Source organism: Diaphorina citri, unplaced genomic scaffold (genome assembly GCF_000475195.1).
Source record: "Diaphorina citri unplaced genomic scaffold, Diaci psyllid genome assembly version 1.1 scaffold188, whole genome shotgun sequence".
NCBI classification, from domain to species: domain Eukaryota; kingdom Metazoa; phylum Arthropoda; class Insecta; order Hemiptera; family Psyllidae; genus Diaphorina; species Diaphorina citri.
Genome location: NW_007377625.1, coordinates 93033 through 112802, shown reverse-complemented (window position 1 = coordinate 112802; position 19770 = coordinate 93033). Strand labels below are relative to the sequence as shown.

Below are 19770 nucleotides of genomic sequence, written 5' to 3'. Positions count from 1 at the left end.
TGAACACTCATATTCTTTTTGTTAAAGAATTACAGAAAGAAATCAAACATACTTAAGTCGGAATTGTTAAAAGTTGTTCGTTAGTTGTTGTTTTTTTTGGTTTAATATTTTCGACATCAATGATGGTGTTTGTACAGAATTTTTGTAGAGCAAATTTTTTCGAGTGAATACATTTTTTCAATTAAAATTTTATGCTGATTCCAAAAATATATTGGGGGTTCCCATAAGAGTGACCTATATTTGGCAAAAAATGGGCCGTTTTGCAAAAAAAATTGCAAATTTAAAAAAAGCCATTCTAATCATTAAAATTTCATCTACATGATGCTGTTTATTTCATTCCTTAATTCCCAGCCGTTTCTGAGATATAAGCGTGGTTCGCAAATCACGAACCACCCTGTATAGATGGGCACCCAAGGTCCCCCTACAGAAAAAAAAACAACCACAACAAACAAACATGCCAATCCCTCCCATACCTCCTGGAATCGAACCTGGAACCTCTCATTATAAACCTGCCGGAGCATTGAGCTGTTGAGTAGACCAAGTGAAAGGGTCAACATCCAGAGCACACGTTATCCTATAGTAATGAAACTTTGCTCACTTGAAATTCAAGTTTCAAAGTCTAACATTGGATAAGCAGGCACGGAAACGGAACATAAAACCACTGGATTCAAGTTTGACCGACCCGAAGCGTGGCTAAAATTGATCGAAGGAACTGAGATTCAAATTTTTAACTTGGCGATTTAGCTCAGGTCTGTCTCTGAATCTGTTTGTTTCGGGAGAGGTCTGTCTGATTCTGCGAAATTTGGTAGAGGTGTATTTTTCTTTTGGGAAACTTTCGGAAACCGATTTCGATGGCGTGCCATCTTGGATTTCCCATGATTTAGTATACAGGCGCTATTTCAGTTTCCAAGAGCAAACCGGTTCCATTGAAAGTTTCCCGAAAGAAAAATACACAACCTACATTCGAATAATACAAAAATCTGTAGACTCCTTATACCTAGAACGTTCCTGATAGCAAAATTTATTTTTGGTAAGGTTAACGATGAAAAGTTTAAATAAGCTTGGTTAGAATGTTTAGATTGTATAGAAACTTAATTGGTGAGATGGTAATATCATTTTAAATTTAACATCAGTCCCAGTACCTTCTTACCTACGAGCCCAAGTACCTACTTTCGTATTTAGGTACCTACCTAACTAATTTACTTATTTAACCATATTACCTAGAATTTGCATTTTACTGTAGTTAGGAGGTACCTACAGTACAGTTAGATGAATTCTGCTTTTACTCGTAATCTACCAACATTAGATTTTATTCAATACATTAGATTTTTACCAACATTAGATTAGGTATAGGTACCTCATATGAGGTACCTGTGTAGGCACCCAATTTAGCTCAAACTAAAAAATCTCCAAAGGGAAATTAGCTAAAAAGACAAAGCGGGACAGTTTCAATTCGTATTCACACGAAAAGGTCGAGTAAGGATTTTAGACATAAAAAGGTCCGTCCCTTTTTAAATTGGATTGTATTGATGAAATTACCTACTCAACCTACAGTAGGTACTTAGTAAGTAGGAAAGTAGGTACTTGCCAATTGGATTTTTATGACAAACAAAAACACCACTACTCAAAGGGAAATTAGCTAAAAAGACAAAGCGGGACAGTTTCAATTCGTATTCACACGAAAAGGTCGAGTAAGGATTTTAGACATAAAAAAGGTCCGTCCCTTTTTTAAATTGGATTGTAATGATGAAATTACCTACTCAACCTACAGTACTTAGTAAGTAAGTAGGAAAGTAGGTACTTGCCAATTGGATTTTAATGACAAACAAAAACACCACTACTTTTTACAAAATCTAATACCTACTTAAAATGGCCCTTAAAAAAAAAAAAAAAAAAAAAAAAAAAAAAAAAAAAAAAACAGGACATCTCCAGTCTCGAACGCGGATCGCAGGACTTGCGGCTCACAAGTTTACCGCTAGGTTAGGCAACTTACTTCCTTAACAGGGTCACGTGGTCACATGAAAGTAACCGGTATTTTTATATTTTAGCTACCCAGATTGAGATTGTACCGAGAGAAAGTATTGCAAGCGAATTTCAGTTTATGATCGCTTGCTGCTTACTTTTATACCGAAATGTTTTTACTCTATTTTTTTAAAAGTAATTTTTAGCATAAAGTAGTGCTATTTGTGACATGGTTTTAATTTGAAATCTGTTGTTTGGATCAAATCTTGGAACTAAATTTTAAGACTGTCTACGTTTGCGAAGTCATCAGTATGTTTCATTGGATTCGACAGCATTGGATTACTTTTCAGCACACTATAATTTGTACCTACCTATAAATAGGCATGTAATAGAAAAGCTGTAAGGAAATATCTACGTACAATCCCTTCGCAATGTAATAGGATCCCGGGGGTTCTGTGTCATTCGATCCTGAAATCCTGCAAATTGATCGTATCAGGCAAATTATAGTAATGTAAAGTGATTCCGGAGGCGCATTATAGTAATGTAAAATGATTCCCGAAGGGGAATTGTAGTAATGCAAAATGATTCCGGAGGCGAAATATTAATGTAAAATGGTTTCGCAGGCAACTTATCATTTAAAATGATTCCGGAGGAGATTGTTTTTGCTGAAATTATTCGCAACCCTAACTCAGACCTCTTGGAATTCAGCAAAAACACCTGGAGTATGTCTGAAGTCTGAACTGCGATATGAAAGCATCGAAGCGAAAATGAGATGATCACACCATCACCATTTCTACAGGGTGTTTCTGAAAGATTTGCACAGTTCTGTAGGTTGTTCATAAGAGTTTTGTACACAGGATTTGATTGTGCTCATATTCAACAATAAGACGAGTGTAGGATATAACTACCTTGGTGGTGTAGTGGTCGCGCTGGCCAGGTAAACCGTAAAAGGAAGGACGCAGGTTCAATCCCTGCCAAGGCGGGGACTTTGGTCCTTAATATTACATACATTTATGAATTTGACCACGAAAATAGTAATTATAGTACAATAGCCTACTATTGAATTGACAAACCCGAGATTTCACTGACTCAACCACAGCTTGAATCAGCTCTTTCAATCCTTCAGAATTAGAACGTCAGCAGGAATGTAAAAAATGTTGTAAAGTAAGCCATGTTATCCAAATGCAACTCGTCACTGAGTATGCAAATTCTAAATGCACCTACGTGTGTCCATAGGGTTCTGTTAAAATTCTAAATTCATTGTTCAAATATTTGACATGAAGCCAAAATTCCTCTGGGGCTAAACCAGACTGGAACTGGTGTCAGGAGTTCAACCATCAAGGCTACCAACCGAAAGAATTACTGACCAATCGAGCGAGTAGGAAATCGAGTGAAAAATGGTTTCATGTTGCTGCTCTGATTCTGAAATAGCTACGAGTGTGTTTATTATGAATTTATGAATATGAATAATCCTGTCCTCAAATAGGTACTTATAACTGTTGGGTAGGTACCATCAATATTTCCAAGTTGTAGCTACCTATACCTACTCAAATCTAACTTTTGAGTACCTTTTATCAAAATAAATCTAACTTGTAACATCCTCAAATCTAAATCTAACTTGTGCCTAATGTCATCAAATATACCATTGATCAATAAGCTAACTTGAACCCATTCTCAAATCTAACTTTTGAGTAGGTACCTTCAAATCTAAATCTAACATGACCTTATATTTAAATCCAACATTAATCAATAATATAACTTGAACCTATCCTTAAATCTAACTTGGGGATACCATCAACAACCAAACGTACCTATCTTCAGCTTTGAAAAGAAGCTGGTTTTAAAAGCATTAGACACGGGAAAACAATGGTTTCGGGTAACAATAATTAAGCTATTGTCTAGAAAGATACTTTGTCTACCAAAATAAAACAAGATTTGAGTTTCATAAACAAGGAACTTTGAGAAAACAAAAAGCCACAACAAAAATATCTTACCAATGATTGTAGGTAATCATTAGTACGGAATTTAATACCTAAAACTAGACAAAAGTACCTAATGTAGGTACCTACAAAGCTACTAGTAAAAATATAAATAATAATGAAAGATAGGTCACCATAAAACCAACCGGCCAAGCCGGACATGAAGCTTTCTGCTGAAATATTTAATCACCAACACAAAAACTCCGATTTAGAATATTATGTAGAAAATATTAAAAAATTTACACCGTTCACTCGACCAATATTAAGCAATTCAGCCGGATTTAAAATTTCGAATTCGCCACTTGTCGCGGTCTGTTTGGGGGGCAAAAAATCGAAACGCAAACAATAGAACAAACACAGGGCAACGAAAATGAAAACAATGAGAAATATTTACATGAAAAAACACAACAAGATTACCGCGGAACTGTCGATACGGATTAAATTCTTTAGAAAAATATTGACAGTAAGTTTTTACTTCATATTATTTTCATTTAAGTTTAGTTCCCTTTTTACAGGATTAAGAAATTGATTAGATTGAAAAAAGTAACAAAACTTGAAAAAAATAATCACTTTTTGCAGATCACCAGGTTACTACGTATTCACTCGATGTGGAACCTCCTGGCTCGATTCATGCGAGAGCTGAGGACTAACTAACGGTTCCAAGTTCCAAGAGGTATGCAAGAGACCGGCGAGCACTCTAGTAGAGCGCGTTGTAAAATACCGGATGATTCTATACCCAATACCTATCTCAGGTAAAAGAACTGAAAGAGAATGTGTGGAAGACATGGAAGAATATTCTAGTCCAGTGATTCTTAAACTGGCAGTCCGGTGAAGGACCTTCATACGCCCCTCGGTTCGGCTGATGGGGACACCTGCACTGAGGGAGGAAAAAATATTGGGTTACTTCCCCTGAACATAACGAAGTGTAAACAATACAAAAAAAAAAGGGAAAAAATGATAGGGTCCCACAAGTTAGGGTTGGAAGAACTGTATTATTGGTTACTTCCCCTGATTTAGATTGTTCGAACGCTTTATTACAGTGTCGAGCTTCCCGATATAGAGTTCCCGAACCCACTCACTCGGACTGTACCTTCTTTTGACGAGGAAATTGAAATTAAGGTGTAGCTATTTGGTAAAAGCAAATTTCCATAGAAGGGCAAAAGCTTTACCTTTTCATGAAAGAGTTACTTGGGTTTATCTAGAATTCTTTAACTGTCGCCGAAAATAAGCTTAATAATGTCATGGATCATAGAACCTAATGAATGGTCGCACAGAACTTTTAGATCAATTCCTACAGTACCTCACACCAGTGGTCAGTACATGACCCTAAGTCAGTGGTCACACTTTGAGAACTGCTCAAGAAGTATCCTCAGAGAAGGTAGAATAACCAAGAGGCATTGATCTTGGAGAATTTTTATAGATCTCTTCTTGATACAAGAAATAGAATGTACCTCCTCAAGCACAGGTCTCAGGTTTTTAGCGTATATACTTCTGATTGTATGAGAAGAGAGTATGTGCTATATACAATGTGAATGCCTGGTTACACAAACAGTTTCTACAGGTTGCTTCTACAAGTATCATATATTATTAGTCGTAGAACTGCATATATGTACATGGTCTTCTAAAAGTCTTATTATTACACATATCCCCGATTATTTTAGATTCCTTTCGGGAAACTGACCAGTAGAAAATTGACCACTGCTAAATTCAGTTTCTATTGGAGCAGTGATAAATTTTCCGTGGTCAGTGGTAAGTTTTCCCAAAAGGAAAAAAACACCTTTACTAGAGGCCCCAAGTTTGATAAATATTTTTGCATGTACCCGCGGTAACTCACCTAAAATGCTTTACAAAAAAGATTTCTTAGCTGAAATCATCTCAAATAATGCCAAATAGGCTACCCTCAATAAACAAATAATAATAAATCGCTTGAAGTAAAATACACGTTTCAAATTATTATAACTTTTTATATTTTTTCTTCCTTCAAGTATACAATTTTTATATATTTTCTCTAAGGTTGGTACAAAAAATACATTAATTTAAAATACCAATAAGTATATTATAATTCAAAAGCATAAAACTAAAAAAAAAGGAAAAAGTAGAAATAATATAAAAGTAAGTAGATAGATACCATAAAATACTACCTAATTGAACTCCCAAGTGCCAACTCTAGATCTGTTAGCAATTTTAGGACCGTTGTAAAGGAATCACATGCAAGGCTCAGTGCAAAATAAATAATAATAAATGTCCGATGCCACATTTCGAGATTAAAGTTAATCCAAGATTAAACTATCTGATTAATCGATCGTAATCCAAAGTCTAAAATCAAACAATCAGATGTTTTCAATGTTGAAGTGTGACCCCGGGGATTAATAGGCAGAAAAAATGACAGTGATATTCTACAAGAAGAAAACAGGAAAGGAGGAAGAGAGAAGGAAGAATGAGAGAGGGAGTGAGACTAGAAATAATGAAAAATTAATTTTAAAAAAATCTCAAAAGTGGAAGAATAACGAAATAAAATTATTAATATTCGCCACTTTAGATTCACTTTGCTATTATCATTTGGTCCAGAATACCAAAAACTCAATGAATTGTAAAAGATATTATAGAAAGAGGAAGGCAGTATATTAAAGATCAAAGTTTAAAATTAGGTGGATCTACGTATCATTGTAAAGTAACTCTAGAAGTTAAGAAAAGGAACAATGAATACACCGAGTCCTTATCTAGTGTGAGTACCCAAATAGCATCAAATAAAATAAATTAAAAATACAAAGAAGGAAAAATTAAATTATAAAATAATCATAAATCGTAACTTCATAAATCATAACTTCATAAAGATAAATTATAAAAGAACGTACATTCTATCTAATTTTAATAGTTTTATTTACAAGAGTTTAAAGGAAAAACTCTCTTCATATTAGACTTACTTTATCATGGACACTCGTTGCTATCTTGAAAGCCCAGAAGATAGCAACGAGTGTCCATGATAAAGTAAGTCTAATTAATGTATTGACCGTTGCAATGAACTCTCAAGAATACGTAAGATTCTCTCCATATTGTTGACCTTATTATGAAAGTTATAGAAAAAGTTTAAAAATTCCAAACATTTAGATCTTGAAATTTCATATTGGATCTATTAAATTGAAAATATAATAAATTAAATAGTCGAAAATGATAAATTAAATTTCAATAAATGTATTGAATTAGAAAACTTTTTCTTCGTTTGAAACTAGAATTACGTTTGGAACAAAACGTTTTAAACAAAAACTAGAAAGTTGCAACGTTGGTTAAAAAAAAATCAACAATCGTAGTATCACTAATGATGAAAATTGACTTCGAATCTAAACTAATACGTAAATATTTCAAGGCGGAAAAAACATTGGTAAACATGAAAAGAAAAATCTATTGTATTGAAAGACAGGAAGGAAAGAAAGGACTAAGGATCGAATTGAATAAATAGCTAGGAAACTGAGTGGACCAAAAATTATTAATTATTTTGTATTTTTAAAAACTTCAGAAAAGCTATCAAAGTTCAAAGTATTCATTCTTCACAAACTTTAGGAGCAGCGTTGTTTGTAAATTCAATATAGGTTGGATATTTTGTCGAAAATTGATACCAAGGTGTAGTTCATCTTTTGTGACGAAATTTATTTTGACACCTCCGAAAAACGGCCACAAGGAACAACAAAAAGGAAAATTAATTTATGGATTAAATTTTCTTTCTATCTTAAAATTATCGAGTTATTTGATGACACAGTGTGAAATTAAAAATATTTAAAAAGGTGATTTTTCGAAAGCTGCGTGCCCTAAAATAAAGTGGATAGATGTAAATAAAAAGGCGATGAAAATAAATATGAGAAGATGTGATCTGAAAATGTGACTGACAAACGAACATAAATTACAACTACTTTCAAACACATAGTGTTCATAAAATCAATGTTCAGTGTAAAATAGAACGTCATCAAACAGTTATTGAAATGATGTTGAGCAAAAGTATAATCAAAAGTAAGCAGATAGGAGAGATGTAAAATATAATAACTGCTATTGACGCCAATACACAACACTGAATTAACTATGGCACGACAAGTATTTCTATAAAATAAGTCATTCGTTTTCTGAAAATTATATTCCTGAAACTTGTAAAACCAAGCTATGTTTTGAAATTTCAATAAATTAATTAAATAAAATCTACTTCGGACCAAATGCAATTAAAAATCCTATGGCAATATGTAGATCCTGGCATATTTTTCAAGAAAACAAAAAGGAATCTGAAATTGGCAGTTGTTTATTTGTCATATTATTTTTTCCCTTGAGCTAGAATCAGGATAAGATTTATTCTAAATAAAATATCTACTATAATTCCGCATTTCAGACAATCCTAATATTTACTTGGGAAATTAGGTAGGCAAGGGAAAAAAATATACCAAAATTTTAGAAAATAAAATAAAACTATTTGCTACGTACCCATATGGATTCATTCAATGTTCATTTTTAAGTTATTAAGTTACCCCTCACCAAAGAAAATCAGTCTATTTCTTATTATTGAGTTGGCAATCTCAAACTTGAGATATACCACGTTTCAAACTACTTATGCTTATCTAGGAAAAAAAATATTAAAATAACACAGAAATTCTTCACTTATACCTCAGGTCAAAATCTCTAGAGAGAAGAAACTACATGCCTTGCAACATAATATTTTTCTTCCGCTGAAAAAAACTATAATTTTAAACCTTTTGTCAATTAAAAACTGTAGAAACATTATACTTCAAAAGAAATCATCGTTTCTTTTCTAATCCAACCTAATCATGATTATTTTACCGTAGAAAATCACGTTTCTGATAGAAAATTCAATGAATAATACTGTAAAAAATGTAGTGAAATTTCCAACTCTAACAAAGACCTACATAATAAATAAACATAACAAACAGACACAAATATTGTGCCATTAAAATCTCGCATGAATGGATGATGTCCTAAAGTCCTAACAGGGCAATTTAAACAAAAGGAACACAGGGAACTTTCATAAAAAACTTGAAGACAAGATAGGAAGATGTGTGAGCTTAGTCCTTGATTTGAGTTAAAGACTTTTCCAATTTGAAATCGTATGAAAACTGAAACAAAACCATACAGATACCTAATCAGAAAAATATAAACAAAGGGATAAAGCAACAACTGAAAAAGAGTCAAATAACCAATAAACCAATGAACCATTGTTCCTATTTTGATTTGAATTTAGTTCATAATATAGTTACAGGACCTTCATACGCCCCTCGGTTCGGCTGATGGGGACACCTGCACTGAGGGAGGAAAAAATATTGGGTTACTTCCCCTGAACATAACGAAGTGTAAACAATACAAAAAAAAAAGGGAAAAAATGATAGGGTCCCACAAGTTAGGGTTGGAAGAACTGTATTATTGGTTACTTCCCCTGATTTAGGAGGACCTTCATACGCCCCTCGGTTCGGCTGATGGGGACACCTGCACTGAGGGAGGAAAAAATATTGGGTTACTTCCCCTGAACATAACAAAGTGTAAACAATACAAAAAGAAGGGGAAAAAAATGATAGGGTGCCACAAGTTAGGGTTGGAAGAACTGTATTATTGGTTACTTCCCCTGATTTAGATTGTTCGAACGCTTTATTACAGTGTCGAGCTTCCCGATATAGAGTTCCCGAACCCACTCACTCGGATTTGAGTTAAAGACTTTTCCAATTTGAAATCGTATGAAAACTGAAACAAAACCATACAGATACCTAATCAGAAAAATATAAACAAAAAGGATAAAGCAACAACTGAAAAAGAGTCAAATAACCAATGAACCATTGTTCCTATTTTGATTTGAATTTAGTTCATAATCGAAATTGTCTTGATAAGAATAATTTATTTATTTTTATCTCATTTTAATTTTTTAAATATTCTTACGATTATTAAAAACAATTTTATAGTTACTAAAGCTTTTAAGTAAAAAGATCTGTAATTAACGAGAATTTCGACTTACCTCTTGTTCTATTTCTTCAGCTGTTTTTGCTTTAATATGAGGCACTGATTTCTGTGAAAATAGAGAGAAAAATATGATTGTAAAATCTAAAACTCGTTTTTTGGTCATTTTCCAGTGACTAGAAACTCCATTTTTTCCAGCATAAAATCTGAGAGGTTTTTCAAGTATACATTGTTGACTGTTATCAGTAACTTTCTTCACCTGTTTGCATACTTACCAAAACATGATCCAAGCTATTGTTGATGAGAGGGTTGAGAACAAATGGAACACCGTGTAAACCTGTAACCAGAAAATACCATATTGAATCTACGAATGCAAGTGGGAACTGGCTATTAAGTCTTTCTTTCAAAGGAATGATTTTTTTTTTTTTTTTTTGCCTCAAAGGACCACAGAATTCTTAACTCTATGGTTTCTGCTTCTTTTGTGCCAGTATATCTTCATCCTTGAAGAATGGTCGGCCTTTCTCTCCTCAGAACACTTACTGTGGTGGAAGACAGAAAAAAAAATCTGGTGTGAACATCACACGACTTTCTATTACATTTGCAGAATACTTAGGTATTTGAAAAGAAATAGAAAATAAAAATAGGGTCATGTACTGACCACTGGTGTGAGGTACTGTAGGAATTGATCTAAAAGTTCTGTGCGACCATTCATTAGGTTCTATGATCCATAACATTATTAAGCTTATTTTCGGCGACAGTTCAAGAATTCTAGAAATCTAGACATACCCAAGTAACTCTTTCATGAAAAGGTAGAGCGATTGGTAAATCTCAACATGTACTAAGACTAAAACCCATATTTATGAACAAAATACTGGCTCTCAAGTCACATTGAAGCATGAATTTCAGACGTCTGATTGGCCAAAGTTGTTTTCAGTCTGACTTGAGAGCAGGGATTTTTGTTCAAAAATATGGGTGTAAGCTTCTTTTTTCCCACTACTAAAAAAAGCAATTAATCTGTTTGAACTTAATGTTATAAACTCTGATCCAATTGTTTTTAGTCACTGCTGGGATTTGAACTCAAGTACCCTCAGTCAAAATATACTTACGGATAAAGATGGTCTGTTGGAGTTTCATTTACATTTGCTCCCTGCTTGTAACACAATGTCAATCCATTCAAGTCACTGAAAAAGGTGAAGCAAAATACAAATCAATGAAAATAATCAGAATGGCTTTGTTCATTGAGTAAAGACCAATTCAAGATTTTATTAGTCATAATTTTCTAAGTCAACAATGAAATCCTGACATCTAAACTCCTGCCCACCTTGGAAGCCAGCAATGACATTGTAGAGAAACACTGAGATGCAAAAAGGGAAAATGGCCTAATGGTCAAATATTTCAGCATTTGTACAACATAGTTTATACATGATATACTTAGAGCAGGATTTACCAAATCAGAATTGAGATCAATCTAGGATTGAGCTATATTTAATATCCAGTTCAATCCAGAATTGAAGCCAACTACTTACAACTTCTTAAAACATGATATTAACCACATGGCTCCATTTTCATCTTGAGATTTAGATCAATTGAGCATTTTCATATACATGATATCCCACTCAAATCTTATTCTGAGGATAATCTACAGATATAACCCTCAACCTGACTATAACTTACCCTGCTGATACATATCCTTCAAGATGTTTCTTTGACTTGGATTGAAATACAATGTCTGTGATACAACTTTTGGCCAGGGCTCTTTTGGATAGACGGTAACATATTTGTCTTTTTCTCCAAGCTCTTTGATCTGAAAATTAGGGAGCAGTTGGTTAGTAGGTACCTCTATTTACTTTGTTCAAGCAGATTATGTAAACAAACCTGAAAATTGTATTATTGGACTGTTGAGGCTTGTAATCTACAACACCACCCCTTTCACAAATCTGCCCTTGGTCTAAAAAATAATGTTTACAATGAAAATGAATTCTATGCTTTGTTTGGGGTTTTACCACTTTCTTTTCTGCTTACCAAATGAAAATACATAATTATTTCATGTTTTTTATTGAGAACAATAGTAAATCTTGACATACCAGAATCTAAAGTCCTTGCAATCAAGCAAAACCCATCAGGAGGTGTCTCTTTCTCATTGATGATACAAATATTCTCTACAATGTAATCAATCTGGAAAAGGCTTTCTGTTTTGGAAACACACAGATATCTGGTTTTGCGCAAGAAAAATGCAGACTCCCTCCACATATCAGCATCTGTGTCTTGATCCACTGTTTTGGATATCTGAAATGACAAGGAATTTTTGGAATGTAACTACTGACTTGGTTATCTCAAACTATTCTCAACAGCAGGGAGATTTAAAATTCCATACCTCGGCTGGGATCGAACCCACGCCCTCCTGATTACCAGGCGAGCGTCTTGACCACTACACCACCGAGGCAGGTTTACTACACCACCGAGGCATTATGTAGAATATTGTAGAAATAGAGCTAATAACGGGACGAGAGAATTATGTAATCTAAATAGATTTAAGTTCACAATGTTTAAGTTTGTAAATGCAATCTTTTAAGGGAACTCGGGCCTCAGTGAAACGTAAATAAAAGCGATGGGGGTTTGTGGCTAATGAGTTGTAATTCTTATTTAAATCAAATTATCCTACATGATTTCTGATAATTAATAACATGTCCTTGGCAGTTAAGGGTTGCCTTTTTTCACGTGCAAAGAGTAATGATAACCAAACATAGGTGTCCTCTGGTTCTCCGTTTGTCAAGCAAATTCTGTCAGCATAACGCACGGTGCCATTTTTCGAGATCTAAGTTATTCCCATTAGGTTTAGCAATTTGATTGGTTGCGCGAATGACTAGCGCGTAACTCTAGCGCCTCGAAAAAAATCTGATTGGTTAGAAATCTTAATCCAAAGTTTAAAATAAACCAATTAGATTACTTAGATTCGATGAACTATATGAAATTCTCGCCCCGGGCATTAGGGAGTCGAATTGACCCAAAGTTCCCCAACTGAGTCTTACATAACGAGAAGTGTTTGACCTCTGGTCAAATACATAGGTATGTGCAATAGATGTGATTCTTACTTGCATGTAAATAGTTATATAAATCTATGTACTTACGAGTGTGTAGCTTATAAAGACAATAGCTTAACTCATCTCGTTATGTGATGTATAAACGAGTAACCTGACGTATACCAAGATTGTTTCAATATCCTTTATTTTCGTTCGAACCTGGATGTACTCGTAATATGACCTCTATAACAGAAATGTCCCTAATTTGCTAAGTTCCATTTCATCCATAATCTATAGGCATCGAATGGACTTATCGGTATTCAAATCTCGACCTCTGTATCAACTAGAATGTCAAGCTATTTCTATTTTATTTTTATTTCATCTATTTCTATCGCTTATTATAGTCTGAGGATTCTTTGATAAACTAGCCTAGTGCGCTTCGCGATGCCTATATAAAGGATACACCATGGGTCTGAATTATGCCGGACCTCTCTTACGAGAATTGTTCCTTAACTATGGTTAAATTTCGTGTCGGTTTAGCATAACATTAGAGACAGGCTCTTATCCGTCCCCAAACATCGATCTCATACGATTAACCAGGTTACTAAGCTTATAAATTTTAGTTATTGATGCTATGGGACATGTTTATGACAATCGGTAAAACTCACTTAACGACGAAAAAGATATAAATAGAAAAATACCTATTCCACTATAGGTTGTGGTATGTAGGTGTTATGTTTAAAATGTAAGTTACTATAGGCTTCACAAACTTGGCAGTTATGGTAAAGGGACGTAAAAGGAAAATATTTATGCTTCCGAGTATATAGAATTTAGCAACCAACTAACTTATAACATGACTCGACAATGCGCGATTAGTCAGTGATAACAAAATAATAATAATAATATGCGATGGTCAATAAAAAAAAAAAAAAAAAAATAATAATAATAATAATAATAAACATACAATAATAATTGTAATTTTTCCTTTCCTTTCCTTACTTCCCAAGATCAAATTCTTCTCTGTACAGTGTACACACCTACTGCCTAATATTTTTTAGATACATACGTTTAGGATATACTCAAGAATGTATAAACGTAGGTAATTAAGAAGAAAAGTATGTAATCTCTTTTTTTCCATTACTAACCCCTCCTAAATAAAGTGGACGAAATATCGCCCCCAGTTTTAGGAGCTGCGCTGCGTACCCAGTCATTGGTGTAATGAAGGTTAGGTTGACCTCTCGCAAATTATTACCTGAGACCCGATTCACCTGGTTCACAATGAAACCAGGGTCTGATTTAGAATAGGTGACTAGAGGGTGAATAATTGAATATGAATACGTATTATATGTATGGGAACGTCCATACTTGCTTACTGATTTTTCCCCAAATTTAAAGAATATCTAATCATTGAAGCCATGGTGATCAGCGATCAGAAATGGGATGTTTCGCCCGACCATTTTGATTGATAAAATGTTCTCGAGTTTGAAAGAGGACGATTTATGAGTAATAAGAATAGGTATTATCAATGTTTAAGTACCTTAACTTACAAAGCTACATACTTAGATTGGAATACGAGAATGTGTAGATGCTGTATTTTGCTGCACTCTATAAAATCATTGCTTTTGACTTAGGCAACACCTTTCCAGATTCTAGGGGTATACGATGCCATTCATGTCGTTCAAAGATTCGAACCCGCGATATCCTAACCCTCAACACCGTTCCTGAATATCACATCCGTGCACCTTTCAATGCTACCGCAAGATGTTGCTCCCGCACATTCTCTATTTTAGAAGACTTCGGTTCAAATTTCGTGTGCAAAGTAAACTGCGGTCGCTAAATAACTAAATATGTCTTCGGACAGACTGTCTTTTTCCGACAGTAGACGCATGATCTTTCTAACATTGAGGGAGGGATGGTAACTTTATCAGTATGTGAAGTATGTAGATAAAGATGACATTCCTCCCTCATGATGATATGGAGCTTCACAAAGTTACTGAAAGTCTTCAATAGATTATTTACAATCTTTTTACTAACATAACTTTCTTCATTGGATGTTCTCTGATGGTGAATGTCATTTTCATCGATTTCATTCATATTTCTTTGATTTCTTCATTTTATCAATCCAGTTTTTCTCAGTCTCCTTCATCGGTCATATTTCTTTCTCGTTTATATAATCCATGATTTTTCCTTTTATCTCATTTTTCATTCTTGAGTAACCTCTCCCTGGGAATAACACGTAGCTATGGCTCCTCACAATGTAAAAGTTGCTGACAGTTTCTTCAACGCTTAAGACTGGGGTCCACAAAGTGTGTTTAAACTCGATTTAAGTTAAACTCTCGAATTAAGCAATCTTTTGCTTAATCTGCTTGCTTTATGGCTCAAACAAATTATCCAATCAGATTGCTTACACCGAGATTAAAACAGAAACGGAATTCAAACTCACTTTGTGCATCCGACCCTAAATAGAGTCTGGAAAACCCCCTCTATTCTCGATCCTCTCAGGTCTCTTTCAGTCAAATGTGTGTCCACACAATGACCCCTGTAGTAATAAGAATAGGTATTATCAATGTTTAAGTACCTTAACTTACAAAGCTACATACTTAGATTGGAATACGAGAATGTGTAGATGCTGCATTTTGCTGCACTCTATAAATTATTGCTTTTGACTTAGGCAACACCTTTCCAGATTCTAGGGGTATACGATGCCATTCATGTCGGTCAAAGATTCGAACCCGCGATATCCTAACCCTCAACACCGTTCCTGAATATCACATCCGTGCACCTTTCAATGCTACCGCAAGATGTTGCTCCTGCACATTCTTTATTTTAGAAGACTTCGGTTCAAATTTCTTGTGCAAAGTAAACTGCGGTCGCTAAATAAAATAACTAAATATACGGACAGACTGTCTTTTTCCGACAGTAGACGCATGATCTTCTTTCTAACATTGAGGGAGGGATGGTAACTTTATCAGTATGTGAAGTATGTAGATAAAGTTTACATTCCGCCCTCAATGATGATATGGATCTTCACAAAGTTACTGATGAGTCTTCAATAGATTATTTTTACAATCTTTTTACTAACAGAACTTTCTTCATTGGATGTTTTCTGATGGTGAATGTCATTTTCATCGATTTCATTCATCATTCTTTGATTTATTCATTTTATCAATCCAGTTTTCCTCAGTCTCCTTCATCGGTCATATTTCTTTCCCGTGTGTATAATCCATGATTTTTCCTTTTATCTCATTTTTCATTCTTGAGTAACCTCTCCCTGGGAGAGTGGTCTGGGTGTAAGTTCTTTTTTTTCGAGCTAAATTCCCTTCAGGGATGAGGTATTCACAACTGGGTCGGGGTTGTGATTTTTTTTCCTTTTTTGGGTCTTTGGTCACTAGGAAACTATTCATGGGCTTAGGAGGTTCTCTTTTCTGAGGACTTTAAATTTCGGCCAAAGTAGATCAAACTTAACACAAAAATAAAAACTATTTGCTCTAAAACTTTTTTAAGCTTAGGAGAAAATTTGGTGCATGAAAATTTGGTTTCTTATACAATATACATGTGAATAGGTTTTTACATAACATTCGTTTTGATTAGAAATACGGAACCTATATTGACTAAGTGTTTGATAGAGGACCCTGTAACAACGGAGGTCTAATCGTCCCGAAATCGATAAGGAGGACAGGATAGGAGAAACCCAACTGTTCCGGGAACGAACCTTATCTGTTTAGGATAAAATCTGTTCCGGGCGGGAATGGAACCCGCTACTTAGCGCTTACAAGGCAGGCGCGCTATCCTCCAAGCTAACTAGGTACGAATAAATATTATTGATTGATCAATTTATTTGTTTTGCTTTTCAGTCAATGCCCGTCGTCATTGCTGGTAATGAAGCACAACAGAAGAAGTACCTGGGAAGACTAGTAGAGGAACCAATAGTTGCGGTACGTATATTTCCCCTGCCCTTTGATCATGAAGGTCAGGTTTTAACATCCAGAGTGAAATTTTAACCCCGATTTTACTAGTAGTTCGTCCCGGATTAGTAAGTCTTGATCAAGGTAATGATTCGGAAAAAAAACTAGACCTTGAGAAGCACAACAGAAGAAGTACCTGGGAAGACTAGTAGAGGAACCAATAGTTGCGGTACGTATATTTCCCCTGCCCTTTGATCATGAAGATCCAGTTTTAACATCTAGAGTGAAATTTTAACCCCGATTGTTAGTAGTTCGTCCCGGATTAGTAAGTCTTGATCAAGGTAATGATTCGGGGAAAAAAAACTAGACCTTGAATGCAAGGCATTTCAAACATTTGAGTGAGTAAAAAAAGTACAGAAACAAGTGTTAGGTGTATAATGTACATGGCATTAAAAAAAAAAATCAACCTGCTGACGTTTGAGGTTTGAATTGGCTACCCGGATGTAGCAAAAAAGGTGTGATCAGAGGCTCATCAGACTAGCAATGGAATTTTTAATCTCCAGGTATTCAAAGGTCGTTACTGATTAGGTCACTAGGTACAGCAGATTAATAGTAGCTGTATGCTTGGCCTGTTATAAAAGGTCATGTAGGTATAAAACTGTTTTTTGAACTTTGGTACATTCGTTTTTTCTGCACTAATTTTTCTTCATACCGTTTGTCTCCACGAGACTTGGTTGTATAACTGAATGATTTTTGTACTTTGGCTCCCAATTATCTAAAAATCAGAATGGATGGCTATTTAAAAAGAAAATGCAACGGATGTGTAGGGATTTTCCCCTCATAAAAATTGATTTCATGAAGTGTTCGTCCTTAATTGTTTGATGGTTACCTACAATATGAGAAAACTCTAATTTTTCACTTTCTATTACTAAAGTATAGCGAAGCAATACTAGTACCTATTTGATTAGAAATTTGATTGTTGATTGCAGGCATACTGTGTCACAGAGCCAGGGGCAGGGTCTGACGTGAATGGAGTCAAAACCAAAGCCGTCAAGAAAGGAGATGAGTGGATCCTTAACGGTCAGAAGATGTGGATTACCAACGGAGGAGTCGCTAACTGGTAAGATTATGAAAATTTTGCCTCTCTTCAAGTCAATCTTACTTCGCGTAAAGTAGTAAAATGTATAATCAAACGGTCAAACATTCTTGACTTGGAGGGGTGGAGTGCTACCGCACTCCTTAATTTATTTTCGTCAAGCTATGGGAACAGGCTGTAAATGAGAGATGTGTAAGAGTGAGTTATGAAAAAGAACTTCTCTTTGCAGTGGACTACTCAGTTGATGAGTGAAATCCTAACTCCCTATACATAAAGGAAAGAGAGTTGTTTTAGCCACACATGAAAGGAAATTTTCTTGACTTGGCGGGGTGGAGTGCTACCGCACTCCTTAATTTATTTTCGTCAAGCTATGGGAACAGGCTGTAAATGAGAGATGTGTAAGAGTGAGTTATGAAAATGAACTTCTCTTTGCAGTGGACTACTCAGTTAGTGAGTGAAATCCTAACTCCCTATACATAAAGGATAGAGAGTTGTTTTTTATCATTAGATTTTGTGACCAATTGGAACAGAAGATGATGAATCTTTCTTTACTTCCTCTGCAGGTACTTTGTCCTAGCTCGTACTAACCCAGACCCGAAATGTCCTGCCAGCAAAGCATTCACTGGATTCATTGTGGAGAGAGACACACCCGGACTTACCCCAGGAAGAAAGGTACGTCTTCCATTCTTGAGGTTCACAGGCGTTTGCCAAGCTCGATGGTTTTTTTTTTTTTTTTAATGCCTTTAATGACAGGATTCTCACTTACTGAGCTCTTCCACCCAACCGGTTTTTGTCAGCTTAATAGCCGTTGCTTGCTTAACCCCAGTTTTGTACCACCCCCTTACGAATGATGAATGGGAAATTACCTAGTCACTACAATCATAACTACAAAGCCTTGCGACAGGAATGCATGTTTTTTATTATTATTATTTTAAGCATTCCTAAGTATGTTGCAAATGTTGGGATGATTGACCATCAGGCCATTTTTCCAAATGCTAGTCACATGTTTCATACATTTTATGTCCCGACTTTGGACTCGAACCATCAACCTCCAGATCCGGAGTAACCACTACACACACCACTGAGGTTGGTAAACTAATGCATGATTCATTAGAACAGAAAACCAGTTTCCCTACACGATGATACCAAGCTATAGCAACACCTAGTATGCATCTGTTTTAACATAATTAATTCGGACCCAAGTCTCGTCTACTTGTTACATAACAAGAACCCTTGTAGACGTCAGAAGCTTACACTAAGGAGCTCCACAGACCTCGGGCAACAGGGTACAAAACAAGGACCTTCTTTATGGTATAACCTAGTAATGTTACTGCCTGTTAGACAAGGTGGTTGTCTTGCTGAATCCTCATACATACATAATGTTACTCCGGTTCTCCTCTATAGAAAAAGGTTCTCATAAGTATCTCAACCGGACACTAATGATTCCTTCTGTCTAATCCTTCTCAGTTTCGCAAAGGTAAGTTTTTGCTGAGTTAATCCTCTTGAGGCGGGCCCGTCCTCGAGCTTGGCGTGGATCGAGAATGGGAAAGTTCTATTAATCCGACTGAAAAACAAAAATCTAAAGTATAGTCCGTCCATTAGAGGTAAATTTTAACAACTAACTAGATAACCTCTATTTAAATCCATTTTTTAAAGGATGTAAAAAGTATTATTAATACTTTTTGGGGATGTAAATACTAACGCTTCAAACGGAACAGTACCCCTGTGCACAGAGAACCTTTTAGAGCTTAGACAGTTGTTCTTAAACGGTTTAGTTTCACTCTGTTAAACATTAAAGTGGAACTCCTTTTACTGTCCGTGGTTAGTACACATGTACAACTGATGATGTAGTTTAATGTATTAATAATAAC

At 35.1% G+C, this 19770-nt stretch overlaps 3 protein-coding genes across 3 annotated transcripts in view; 1 reads left to right on the top strand and 2 right to left on the bottom strand.

Moving 5' to 3' along the window:
- LOC103505666 overlaps positions 1–4583 on the bottom strand; it is a 98045-nt gene extending 93462 nt beyond the window's left edge. Inside the window, exon 1 of the mRNA XM_026820951.1 lies at positions 4076–4583. The gene's annotated coding sequence lies outside the window, so the exon portion shown is untranslated. The remainder of the gene's footprint in view (positions 1–4075) is intronic.
- A 4415-nt stretch (positions 4584–8998) lies between these two features.
- Positions 8999–14992, bottom strand: LOC103505665 (multivesicular body subunit 12B). The gene is made up of 10 exons (XM_026820949.1): positions 14918–14992; positions 11963–12164; positions 11553–11682; positions 10985–11059; positions 10537–10646; positions 10154–10215; positions 9937–9987; positions 9624–9668; positions 9362–9421; positions 8999–9049 (listed from the first exon to the last, which is right to left on the bottom strand). Exons 1-10 carry the CDS (start codon positions 14990–14992, stop codon positions 8999–9001), a joined length of 861 nt encoding a protein of 286 aa, XP_026676750.1.
- Positions 14993–16180: 1188 nt separating this feature from the next.
- LOC103505664 (probable medium-chain specific acyl-CoA dehydrogenase, mitochondrial) overlaps positions 16181–19770 on the top strand; it is a 5842-nt gene continuing 2252 nt past the window's right edge. Inside the window, exons 1-5 of the mRNA XM_026820948.1 lie at positions 16181–16188; positions 16753–16833; positions 17793–17923; positions 18463–18622; positions 19367–19376. Of these exons, the coding sequence (XP_026676749.1) occupies positions 16756–16833; positions 17793–17923; positions 18463–18622; positions 19367–19376 (379 nt within the window). The 5' untranslated portion in view covers positions 16181–16188; positions 16753–16755. The remainder of the gene's footprint in view (positions 16189–16752; positions 16834–17792; positions 17924–18462; positions 18623–19366; positions 19377–19770) is intronic.

Bases quoted from the DNA above. Each gene is read 5' to 3' on its own strand.
- LOC103505665 (XM_026820949.1), bottom strand. From the start codon at position 14,992: ATGAATGAAATCGATGAAAATGACATTCACCATCAGAGAACATCCAAT. The intron at 9,669-9,936 runs GTAAGTCGAAAT...GTTTTGTTTCAG, and splicing joins CTGAAGAAATAGAACAAGAG to TTTTCATACGATTTCAAATT. The intron at 9,050-9,361 runs GTAACCAATAAT...GTTTTGTTTCAG, and splicing joins GTCCTCCTAAATCAGGGGAA to TTTTCATACGATTTCAAATT.